At 46.7% G+C, this 13,003-nt stretch overlaps 1 protein-coding gene across 5 annotated transcripts in view; it reads left to right on the forward strand.

Annotated features, from left to right (window-relative positions):
• The window catches only part of PBX3 (PBX homeobox 3), a 160,287-nt gene that overhangs the window by 122,190 nt on the left and 25,094 nt on the right, over window positions 1-13,003 (forward strand). For all 5 annotated transcript variants that reach the window (XM_073314193.2, XM_078849039.1, XM_078849040.1 and 2 more), the window contains one exon: window positions 5,798-6,039. In XM_073314193.2, the coding sequence (XP_073170294.1) occupies window positions 5,798-6,039 (242 nt within the window). The remainder of the gene's footprint in view (window positions 1-5,797; window positions 6,040-13,003) is intronic.

The raw sequence follows: 13,003 nt of genomic DNA on the forward strand, positions 1-13,003 counted from the left end.
AGGTTAAACCACATCTTTTCCATGCCAGGCCACCAGCTGACCGTGGCAGAAATTCTGCTGTGATGCTTCTTGGGAGTTGTAGTTCAGTGCCTCATGCTCCCCTTCTGTAGGCTGGACTCTCTAGTCAGACTCCATCTCCCATGATGCACTGCGGCAGCATAACCAAATCGAACATTTTCTTTTTTGGTTGTTCAGTTTTTTTGATGAAAAATTAAATTTTTTGGTGGAAACCAGACACTTTTGGTGGAAAAATGGGGTTTCAACTAAACAATTTTTTTCATGAAAAAACAGCTTTGATGTTAATTTTCAACTAGCTCTAATATTAAGGAAAAGGGGAAGCTTAACACTGATCTTAACACAGATCCTGGCACATCAGTGCAAGACAGAGACAGATGTTAGCTCCAGAGTGATGCTAGTTACATACAGTCTCCTTTTCTGTCTTGGCTCAATGGGACTTCAGCACATGCTTAGAATTAAGCATGCGATTATGGGGTTCCCAGCATTGAGCCTGAGATGCGTAGGTGTTAGATACAGGAGCTAGGCGTAGGAGACCTGTGTTCTATGTCTGGCTCTGCTGGATGGTTGTCATCTCCCCTTTCTGTGTGTAAAATGAGGGTAACCACAACTTTCCTGTGTAAAGCACTGGAGATCAGGATGAAAAGCACTATATGGGCCTATGGAAGTCAGTGGGAATCTTTCCATTGACTTCACTGTGCGTTGGCTCAGGCTGTCTGAGAGCGGAATAGGACAGAAGGAGAGTTGAGTGGCAGTGTATGGGCTGGGGTCACTCCAGAGCAACTGGTTGTTGCATTCAGATTGTGTATTGGTAAATATCCATCAAAGCACCTAGAACTTCAGGAGAGACGCTTCTTCCCCCACGGAACGAGGGAATGAATAAATAAAGAAGATGGAGGAATCATGAGGTGAAGGCCAGTCCCAAGGGTCAAGCCTTCATTGTGTTGGCAATATTATTCAGTTAGTCAGGGTAGTACTGTACAATTCAGACACTGCAGGTTTCTAATCTGCTTATTTATAATTCAAAAGCTTGCCCATATATTAATGAACCCTTAATGAGCTGTTGAAAATGCCTGAATTAGAGTCAGATTATTAAACTCAAACGGCCCCTGTAATCATACCATTTGAGTGGGCTTTAGGTACTTTTCATATCTGCAGCTTTCTATTGTGAAGAAGATGGGTTTATTCGAAGAAAGCTTTGTAATAATTTTGACCTGCAATTTATTTATTGGCCTCTGAATGCAGCAGTCTATGCAGATGCTCTCGTCTATTATCTGTGGGGGCAGGTGCACAGCATGTAGAAAGACAGCTAATTAGGATTTCCTGAAAGATAGGCTAAAACTGTGGTCTTATAACAAAGCCAAGTTCATTGTTAAACAACATTTTAGTGTCTGTTTATGTGATTTGTCTAAAATGGTGGAGATACAGAAATGAATGTTGTGGTTATAAGCAGATTAAAATCAGTAGCAAACATGCTTTTTGTTAACCTTATAATGCTCTAATGTCACCAAGGATACCAGATTTTTAAACTTTATACAGACCCATGTGTGCATAAGAAGATATTACTGAGCATATTACATAACAGGAGCGTTAGACACGGGAGGTCATTGTCCTACTCTACTTGGACCTGCTGAGGCCTCTGCTGGCGTGTGCACTTCTGGGCACCACACGTTAGGACAGATGTGGACAAACTGGAGGGAGTCCAGAGGAGAGCAACCAAAATGATGGAGGGTTTAGACAATCTGACCTATGAAGAAACGTTAAAAACTGGGCATGTTTAGTCTTGAGAAAAGAAGACGGGAGGGGGCTGATAACAGTCTTCATCCTCTCTCAAATAGCTCTTAATGTGTTTGGTGCTCTTCATGTCCACTGAGGGTAGGACAAAGAGCAAGGGAGAGAGAGGTTCACTATTAGGAAAAACTCTCTAACTCTAGGGGGAGTTCAGCTCTGGAACCGGCTTCCAAAGGAGGTTGTGGAATCCCCGTCATTGGAGGTTTTTAAGACCAGGCTGGACAAACACCTGTTGGGGATGGTCTAGGTTTACTTGGGGACTTGAGTTCCCTTCGAGCTCGACAGTTCTGTGATTTTATATAAAGGGGACCTGCAGAGTGCTTTAAAAATGCACCGTTCTAGATCCCATATTAAGGTGAAAGTATTCGCCTTTTGTTCAGTGCACGGCTAGGTTATTTCTGTCTGGCTGAGACCTCACACTTCCTGTGCCATTAGTACATCTGTAGTTGTTCTGGAAGTGATGTATTACTGTGTTCTTTCTAGTCTGCTCTGTACCTTAATTCCACCATGCATTGAAAGGTCAGTGAGCTAAACAGTAATAAACTCATAGTTTGATATACTGAGGAATAAAAAAGGGAAACAATAGCCCCAGAGTCTGAGCTTATATGTCAGAAAATACATATATTATCACTGGATGCAAATGGAGAGTAATTTATAAAGGCAGATGCTAGGTGGGAACAAAGGTATGCCCTGTGGATAAAGAGAAGTGTTTTCTCCCCACTAAAGAATCCAGGAAGTGTTCTGGATCTTTCTTATCAGATTCTCTTACATATGTGACAGGGGACTGATTGGATGGTTTGTAACTCCAGTGTTCCTAAACAGTGTGGTTACACAGAATACAAAGATTTCCCTACTTTTTCCCCTTAAAGGAAAACAATCTCCTATTTATTATGTGTTGATTTGAGGCATATAATTCATAAAGTAACTAGGGAGGATTAACACATTTATCCCCACACACAAGGTTAACTCTTGTAGGAGTTAGTTAATTAACTCATGGCTTTGCCATTCACATGAACGATGGAACTCAGTCAGTTGCAAAATAAATGCTAGATCGTGGTATGTTACCTCCCTTTCGCTCCCATTTCTTTGTGCGTTGTAAGACATCCACTCTCTGGGCTGGATGTATCTCTGCTTTGGAATTAGTCATATTACTTCCCACTAGGAGGAAAACAATTTGCCACTCCCAGTGTTACCTGCGTTATAACAGTATATTAGGACTGTGAGCTGCAGACTCTGGCAGCTTGGTCATTTTCAGCGTCTGCTGCTGTATTCCTTCCTCTTGTGCTGGGGGGCCTCTCTTTCTTCCATTGACTCCTTTAACCCTCCTTCCAGCTGTCTCCTTTTGTATTTATTTAAAACCAGGGAGCATTGTCTCCTCTTAGGCATGTTGATACCGGGAAGCTCAGTAATTGTGTTAGTCTCAGTCTAGAAACACACACCCATTTTGTGCAGCAATTTTTACTCTTTGGCCCATACGCCAAAGTACAAGGACCAGAAAGCCAGAGGAGTGGGGCCCATTTACCTGAGTGGATAATTTGGTCCTGTGTGTGTAACTGTCAGGGGAGATGAGTGAAACCACTACTGAAATCTCTGACGGTGAATAAAGACCATCATAGGCCATAAGACTCAACAGCCGCTGGGGGAAAGTACAGGAAAAGAAACTGACAGGAGACAAAGAACAAAGAAATAACAATAGAAATGGATAGTTAGAAGGAAACAATTGAAAATGTAAATGGGAGAGGGTTAGAAAACCAGAATGCTGTTCAAAAACATTAAAAGCCAGGCTGGAAGGGGAAGAGGAAAAAGACAACAGAAAGGACAGTCACCTCAGTAGGGAAAAAATTCTTTGTACGAATCAGAAAGAAAATATCCAAGGAAAATTAGTTTCTCTCTATTCTTCTTTCCTCTAGTCTCTTTGACTGCTTGCACTTTCTTTTGCTGACACACACACACACACATACAAAGCCTGCCAAATCTTAATTCTAAGAAACTTTCATGAGCTAAGCAGGTGTATTGGCTTGAGCGAGGCTGAACTGGTAACTTTGATGTCCGTGAACTCCAGAATAAAGAGGCAAAGCTGTCTGGACTGCTGTTTCAGTGTTCTTTGACCCACACAGTTCTTGGTGCTAACTTTTGTGCTCAGTCAATGAGCGGATGATGATAATACATTATATTTTCAAACCTTGTTCAACCTCCGAACAGGCAACAGAAATAATTTAAAATGACAACGAGACATTTTTATTATCCCAATTAAATTATATGGAATTATATTTTTAAATGAAGGTGACAGGTTTAAAACGTGTGTCTTAGAGTGAAATTAGAGCTGTGTCTTCTTGTGCCTGGAAGGTTGGCCAATGAGGGGTCGTGTCATGCAATGTGTGGAGTTCAGAACATCAAGGAATCAAATCTGTTTCTAAAAGAGGGTGGCATGCATTGAGGCTAGAATAGGAAACAGCGTTGCTGGTGCTCAGGGAACGCTTGGCAGCTTCGGGCTGTTACTGTCATGTACGCTGCGCTCTACGCAGAGCGTGCACCGCTGGGTGTAACTGAGAACAGGCGCAGGCGGCAGAATCAGAATGCAAACATGCGAGGTGCCAACTTCCTTCCCACTGGGATCCTGTCTAGCTACTGTGTGAACACCGGGTTTTAAACCGATGTAAAGAGGTTAATTGGGCCGGGAGATCACTGGCTGTGTTACATCTTCAGTGGAAGTGCTGGTTCGAGAAGCAGTGACTCTAGTGATTTTTACACTAGTGTAATTATTTCTAAACTTTGTTTTCAGTATTGTTGATAACATCTTGGCAGAGGGCCTGCAGGCCCTGATTGAACCTACAAATTGTCAGCCTTGGTCTGCAGCGCTCAGGTGAGATTGCTGACCGAGCACCACTTTGGACAGTCTCCTTTTGAAAGAGAAATTAGGTCTAAAGTGTTGTTTCCACCAACCTACTGTAACAATGCCGGCACTTTCAAACACATGTGTAGCACCCCAGCACCCTGGCTGCAGTTAAATGCCTGGGTGGTAAGGGAAGGCATAATTCTTTCCTCTTTATATTTAGTGTTTAAATCTGCATGTGAGCTCCAGAGTGGTACAGTGTTCTGCATGGGAACACAGCAGATCTGTGTGCAGGAGGGCGTGCTGGAGTCCCATCAACCTCAGCTTTCCACGAAGAGGCACTTCTGTTACCTGGCCCTTGCTCCTATCCCCGCCACTGCCCGTGTAATGCATAAACCTTCCACGAGGGTGTTGGGTGCATTCCAGGAGCTTGCTCACCTTTGGAGGATGGCTCCCTCTTAGGTATATTTGGTTGACACCAGTGGGAGGTAGGGCACCGATTTACTCTTGTGGGAAAGTTCGGACGAGAATGCAACCCCTTCTGCAGACACTTCAAGTTAACCCTTCGAATTCTGTAGCAGGGATAGATTTCTGCCAAGCAAGTCTCTGCAAGAACACCACGAACCTCAGACAAATAAATACCACAAACTTACTCCTCCCATATGGTTTTCTATCCGTGTGATATTACTAAATAAGTAGTGCTTAGATTTAGGTATGTTACTGAAAAATAAAGGAAAACATCATGTATGAGTATATTCCTGTCATATTTAAAATAAAGAGTTAAAAAAATCTATGGGGTATTTGAAAAGTTCTGTGACAAGTCTCTCATCCTCTGTTAAATTCAGTGGGTTTTCAGAGTAATTTCTATAGAGCCTTATTGGTTTTATCTCTGCTAAATTCTATACGACTTTTCCATAGGGGTGGGGGAGGCTTGGACCTCTTAGGCCATCATGGTGATGGGGACAGAGCCGTTATCGACCCTCACGCCTGGGGTGGGGGGGTCAATGTCTCTCCCAGCAGAGAATGGTTTTGTAAAGTATTACAATGACAGGTCCAGCTCGCCCCCAGGAGTGGGGCTGGCTGCAGGCAGGAGCTTGCCAGGGAATGGGAAATACTCACTGTGGTTTCTCTGTCTGTCTCTCTCTTTTTTACCCAAAGGTTTGAGCATCCGAGGAGCCCAGGAGGAAGACCCTCCCGATCCCCAACTAATGAGACTGGACAATATGCTTCTGGCAGAAGGGGTTTCAGGTCCTGAGAAAGGTGGGGGATCGGCAGCCGCAGCCGCAGCCGCAGCAGCCTCTGGAGGGTCCTCAGATAACTCTATCGAACACTCAGATTACAGAGCCAAATTGACCCAGATCAGACAAATCTATCACACAGAGTTGGAGAAATATGAACAGGTCAGACATCACTCTCGCAGCCCTATGTGTACCTGCTGCCACTTGTCTCTGCACCTCTGCTAACCGGTTCCTGTTTCTCTGTAGGGCTTAAAAATTACATCTCTCTCTCTCTCTCTCTCTTCCTCTCTGTTTAAAGAGCTGGGCAGTCAATGAAAGGGCTGATGTTGTGGGCGGAGCTCGGTGGCAATGACCAGGCTGGCTGGCATGCCTGGTTCTTATCTGTTCTTCCCCACTGTTAGTTGGGAGTGAGCTTTCTGTGTACACACCGAAAACAGCCCGAACCAGTAGTCCCCCCCAATTCTAGAAACTGTCCGGTTAGAGGACTCTGAGGGTGTGTCTACACAGGGATAACAAACCTGCAGCAGGCCTGGGTCAGCTGACTCAGGCTCCGGCTGGAGCAAGCTAGGACCCTGCGTGGGGGGAGGGTCCCAGATCTCCGAGTCCAGTCTGAGCCCAAAACTCTGCACAGTAATTTTTAGCTCCTAAGCCTGAGCCCTGTGAGCCTGAGTCAACTGACCTGGGCCAGCTGCAGCTATGCCACAGGGCTTTTGTCCCCGTTTAGACGTACCCTTAGGACAAGGGGGAATGTTAAATAGTGCCACTCTGTAAGCCTGTAATGAACCCTAGTAAAATCAATGCTTCGGTGAGCCAAAATGCACATGATGGCTGGGAGCCATAGCACTTGGAGCGGTTATCAGATCTCACACGCTAAGTAAGGTCAGGCCTAGGCTAGTACTTGGCTGAGAGGTGGCTGAGAAACAGGAGATGGTGTTGGGGAGTTAATAGGTATCGATCTTCCTCTGAGCTGGCAGTGAATCCAAGACTTTAGTACGGTGCTAGGCGGCCAGTGCTGCTGGAGGCAGCGTCTTCTAGAGGTCCTGACCACTTGTGGGTACTGGAGATCCCATGGCATTGTTTGCAAGATTTAGAGCATTAGCTTGAGTGTCCTGGGCAAATATATGCTGCCTCCCTAAATTCTGCCTGAAGTTTCAGAGGGTTTGGTGATCTAGATCTTTCTCTCTGTAAACTATGGCGATGTCAATGATATAAAGCACTTCAGGATTATTCAGGATGAAATACACTATATACATTTAAGATGATAATTTATTATTCATAATAAGAAGAAATATGCAAATTAAGTTGATGGTGAAACCTTTTAAGGTTGACATTTACTCTCAGTATTTTTACATGATTTCAGTAATACTCTGCAGATATTCAGGGCTGCGGGTTGTTCTCTGGGAGCTAATGACATGCTGCTCTTGTGGGTTTCATGGACACTGGGGGAACCTTTAAAAAACTACATTCTGCTCTTGTGCAGAGCAGTATGGCTTCCCTGCCCCTGTGAATCCAGCATGGCAGGAGCTGTGCCCTGATAATAGCCTGCAGAGCCATCAGGGAGAGTTATTCTCCTTTGTATTTCTTTACTGTACAACTTTGCATCTCAGGAGCTGGAAGAAGAGGGAAGGAGAAGCAAAGGGTGTGAGACCCCTGGCTGTTGCCAGCCTCAGCCATAATGGCTTCATTTTTTCCTCCCAGAGAGGTCCTAGTAAAGCTTATAAACCCTGAACCTAATGAGCTCAACAAACCTAATCAGCTGGTGGTTTCCTGAGCGGAAGGTGGGGAAATTCTGGGCTCACCCAGCACACGACTGTGAAGCGTTCGTCTCAACAAAAGGAAACCACAACCAAGACCGTAAGACGGCAGTAAAAATCCCACTTGAAAGCACAACAGCAAAGGAAATCACAGCGCGGCTCAGGCTCTGTTCTTTTGCCAGAAGCTGGAAACGGGCGACAGGGAACGGATCACTAGATGATTCCTGTTCTGTTCATTCCCTCTGGGGCACCTGGCACTGGCCACTGTCAGAAGACAGGATATTGAGCTCAATGGACCTTTGGTCTCACCCAATGTGACCGTTCTTAGCTGCTCTGCTGTGGCTTGGCAAGTTCCCCCAGTCTGCTCTGCTGGGGTTTAACCATGGGAGGGGAGCTTGCTTGGTCTCCAAGCTGGGGTCCTTGGTTTTAGGATGTTCAGACCTTGCATTTTACTCCCACAGAGGCTCTTGGGATAGTTTAATTTCCTGTTTTATGAAGGTCATTAACTAATAAGAAAACATGGAAGAGGTTAATGGAGTCTCCCTGAAAGGTATTGACAGTAAGGGCCACCGTCTGGCAGTGTCTGTGGCTGACTTCCATGCCAACTGGCTGAAATGCCATGATCTGCCATGTTGGACAGTGGTGGGACCTTCAGGTAGGAGCAGCAGGCAATGGGCAGACAGCACAGCTGGTCCTGCTGCTCTGTGTGCGCACTGCCTGCTGCCCTGAGCACTGTGACCAGACGACCTTGCTCCTTGCCGGTTCTTGCTCCAGAGCTGCACACACTCCTATTCAACATTCTGGGTTTCTTTGTCTCTAACAGATTCCTGCCTCCCCGCCGCCAATCGGTACATCTGCAGGGGCAGCAATAACCCAGAGTCCCTCTTTCCCAGCCTTCTAATAGTCCCTCAGCCTGCCCATCGGCCCCTTTCCCTTCCCTGGGTCTCTCCGTGAGGCCGCAGCTCTTACAACCAAACAGTTGCTGAAAGGCCCAGTATGTCTGGAAGCCTCTTGGCTTGACACCGATTGCGGCTGAGTTGAGATCATTCAAATCTCACAAGCTCTGGCATCTAAGATGCAGCCAGACCCCCTCTGAGAGGCTCCCGGAGGTCTCGGATCAGCAGCATATGTCGGGGAGCAGAGAGGAAGCTGGGTGGTGCGGAGGGAGTTGTGTCATGTGGACAGCTGAGGAGGCATTTTGGGAGGTGGGTTGGATGCTTTCCCCAGCCGGCGCAGTGGAGGCCGCATTCTGCTGGAAATGTGGACAGAACCTTTGTTGCTGTGGCTCAAGGCCAGGGCTGTTCACACACTGGCCATTAGTCCTGTCTGTGGCCAGCAATGCTTCACTATATCGTTACAGTGGCGGAGGATTCAGTGAGCGACTGACAGTGACTTTGCTCAAAGGTCCTTTTTCTCCATAAAGAAACAACCTGTGCAAGTCCCCAAACCCTTCCCCACACTGTGCTGGGCAGCGACGCTCGGACGAATACATCCCTTTATTCTGCATAGGTAGCAATGCTCATCAAATTAACAAACAGCCACCCCAGCAGTGAATGAAAGCCCCTTATAAAATCCCAGGGGGAGAGGCTGGAGCTGGATTTGGGGCTGAAATGAATCCCATGGCTGCACGGGTGCTGCTAGGAGAGAGAGGCAGAGCTGTTCGGAAACTTGTATCTTTTCCCCCATTGAGCCTGACTCCAGCAATGTCTGCTCTCCAGAAATATAATAATTTCCCAAACCTGGCAACAACCTGTCTGCTACCTGATTGCCTTTGGAACGGGGCTGGTCTCCACATCCGAGAGGCACCCAGGACTGCTTCCTTGTCCCCACTGGCTGCAAGTTTCTGAAAGGTTCTTACTGCCCTACAGATAAAGGGGAAGCAGAACCACTCCCGCACACAGCTCCCACTGCGTGATTCAGGCACGAGGAATGAGCAGGCCTGCTCCATAAACAGCTCAGTCCGTGTCGCCATGTCTCATTGCCTGTGAACCGTCCGGGGAGTCTCGGTCTGGGAAATGTCTGCACAACCGGCACCTTGGTCTCTGCTCCTGGGTGCAGAGTTTGATTCTGACATTTGTTGCCAGTTAGGGGAATGCACTTTAAAAAGAAGAAAAAAAAAAAAAAAGGAAAGTGTGTCACGCCAGGAGCAGCCCCTGCTTGCCTTGTGGCAGGAGAAGTGGCTGAATGCAGGCAATTCTCTCCATAATTTACAGCCACTATAATAGAGATGACATATTGAAAGCTATCTTCTATAATTACACTGAAATACATTTTTGCTGTAGGCAAAAGTATTGTAAGGGTCCCAAGCCTCCCCGAGCAGCTGGGAACCTGCTTTCCGAGATCACAGATGCCTTCTGAATTCACCCCAAATCAGGGTGAAGCCTGGGCTCCAGACAAGTGCCACTGAGTGTGGTGAGAACTTGCCTGGGTGCAGAATATTGTTTGGGGAATGGCTGTCCAGCTGCTGAACTAAGCCGGTCTCTCTCTTGTCCTTGCGCACATCCAAGAACTCTTGGTTAAGCATTAAGGCATGCTGATGCATTCTCTGCTTCTGTAGGGTTTCTGAGCAGGTTAACGAGGACAGCCCTTACAATCTGACCTTATTAGTAATGTTCAGGGCACCAAGAGGCCTGAAAAATAGTAGCAAGAAGGCGCTCAAGTAGCTTGGATGTTGTAGCTAAATGTGAGAGAACACCATGTGGCACATTCGTCTGATCTTATTTCCATCCTGGGATGCTGGAGTAACTCCCCAGCGGTTAATTGGTGCACGCTAGTGACAGGGAAATTGGAATCAGGCCCTCCCTGTAGCTCCAAAGCAGCGAGCCCTTCCCCAGCACGGGACGGGTCTCGTCTCCTGAAAGCAGGACGTTCACTGCAGCTTTTAAACAGAACGTTTGTGTGTGTTCTGATCTCACTGCCTGCTGCCCCTTAGCAGCCTCATTCTGAGATGTCCAGATGTGGTGAAGAGGGTGAATTATCTGACCCTTCTGGAGGGCAGCTTAACACCATTTTGGGGCAGAAGTATTTTTATGGGGGAAAAATGCCTGTAAATATTTTCACTGCAACCATTTCCGTTGATACAAGGCTTTGGAAAAAACACACCAAATCCTGTGAATAATGATGCAATTAGGTGGCGAGTATTGTGCCCATGACATTGTCTCAGTGCCAAGTATTTTTCAGGGAAACCAGAGCCCCCCTCTTGTCTCAGGAAAAGAGATGCTGCATTTCGGTACATACGTTACTTATCAACGTGTGTGATTTACCCGATGAACGAAAGCATCTTGAATAACAGACGGGTAAAAATGTTTTTTCTGAAACATCTGTACTGTTACTCCTGCTGGGGAACCAACCGGTGAAATGCAAAGGCAGAACCGACCCTTCCAGACTCTCACCCAGAGGTGGATGCTCATTCCCCTGAGGAGCGCCAGTGAAGGCTGAGTCTGCTCATTGCTGGAGATGCTACATGTGGCAGTAAGGGCTCAAATCCAGAGGCCAGGGATGTCAGTTGTAAAGATTCCCTGGGATCCAGCTCTAAATGTTTGCAGGATTGGGCCCTTAGAAGTGGGTTTTATGGTGGGACTGTTAGGATCAGGACTTAGTGGCTTTGCATGATCAGTTCTGCCCAGGGTGATGCTGGCAGGAAGTGAACACCACGCCTGAGTCAGACATGTGCAGGTGCCCAAGTTTACAAAATATGAGCCCGCGTCGCCTGGCGCAGAACTAAATTTCCAGTCCAGTTTCCAAGAAGCCTTAATTTTCATTAGCAAAACCAATAGACCTAAGCAGGGCCAGGCACATGCCTGTACTCCCAGGTAGTGACCATGTGCCATGTCATAGCAGGGACTCATGGCAGAGCTGGAGGAGAAGGACTGAGAACAGTGAGAACTGGGGTCTGCGGTTTGTTTCAGGCTGGAAATATCAAAGCTACCAAGGCCACGTGTCCCCTGTTTGATTGTGCCACCTACTTGTGGGCGGAGCCCTGGCTTGCCAGGTTTGGCCACCAGCGATACTTTGTGTGTGTGGTTAAACAGGGGTTTCAGGATCAACTCCTCCACTAGAATCAGACCAGACGTGCTTGGCAGCCTTGCCGGCTGCTACTGTCTCCCTGTCCTGCCCCAATGGAGAGAGGAGGCTCGCGGCCTGGCCTGTGCAGCGGGAGGAAACATGTCCTTGTCCATCTTCCCTCCTGATGAGTGGAAATATTTCATTCCCCTGGGATGTCTCCAGCCCAGTTCACAAGGGGAACAACTGCCAGTGACCCAGAGAGAGGAGAGGAGCACTTCCCAGTCCCCTTCTCCCCGGCAGCAGGAGGATCCATTGCCACTCCCAGCTGAGGTACAGGTCTGGCCCCGGTGGCCAGAGGAAGGGAGCTGGCAAACCACTGTGGACCCTGCTATTTCATTGTTTCAGGCCATAAAAATAAACCAAAGGGAAGGAAAAATGTGCAAATGAAAAACGAAGCTCAGATTTGCTCAAATATAAAACTCCAAACCGAGGAAGCCTCACTAGAGCCTGGGAGCTGGGAATGAAAATGCAGCTCCCTGATAACTGGCTCCCCTTCCCTTGCTCCAGCCGTGCCAATGGAGCTCCACACTTGGACGGAGCGGTAATGTGACCCTGACTCAGGAATGGTGCTGCCAAGCCATCGTCAGGGAGATTCAGCCCGGCCCAAGAGCTGTCACTGCACTGTGCACTGAGTGAGTCCTGCGCCCCTTCAAGGCAAGGAGCTGAGTCTTGTCACACTGCTGCCTCGAAAGCCGTGCAGCAAGGATGTAAATTAGCCTGTAATTTACTTTCAGTAGTGTAAAGAAAAAAAATCACTTTGCCTGAAGTGTATGCATCTTTCTTAAGGGTGTACCCAGATTTTAATTATCTAAATGTAAATACTTAACGAATTTTACTTAGAGTAATGAGCTAAAGTGCACACTACATAAATGAGATGTTCTAATTAATCATGTATGAACTACTGGTTTAAAGAAAAGCTATGTGAATTCTGCAAATGTTGGGCTATTGCCAAATTGCTAATCAGCATTTGCATTCATAGATGGCTTCACTTAATAAGTTGTGAGACATTCAGCAAATGTTATAGGAAATTATGAGTTTTTAGATGCATAAACTTTTCACTTTTAACTCTTTCCCTTGCGTGGGCTCCTGAAATTCAGATTAGTCATTGAAAATCTAGATGCGAAACAAACCATAAAGTGATTCTTAACCCCAGCTTTCAAATAAAAGCGAAGCTAGGACTCCAGTGGGAGTTACATGGATAGCCTGAGCAAGACTTTTGCAGTTTCCTGTGCCTGATTTAGTGAGTGCTGAGTGTCATAGTCATAGCCCGGTATGTTGGGTACACGAGAGTGAAATCCTTTGGCCAT

The sequence above is a fragment of the Lepidochelys kempii genome, chromosome 16 (genome assembly GCF_965140285.1).
Source record: "Lepidochelys kempii isolate rLepKem1 chromosome 16, rLepKem1.hap1, whole genome shotgun sequence".
Lineage (NCBI taxonomy): Eukaryota > Metazoa > Chordata > Testudines > Cheloniidae > Lepidochelys > Lepidochelys kempii.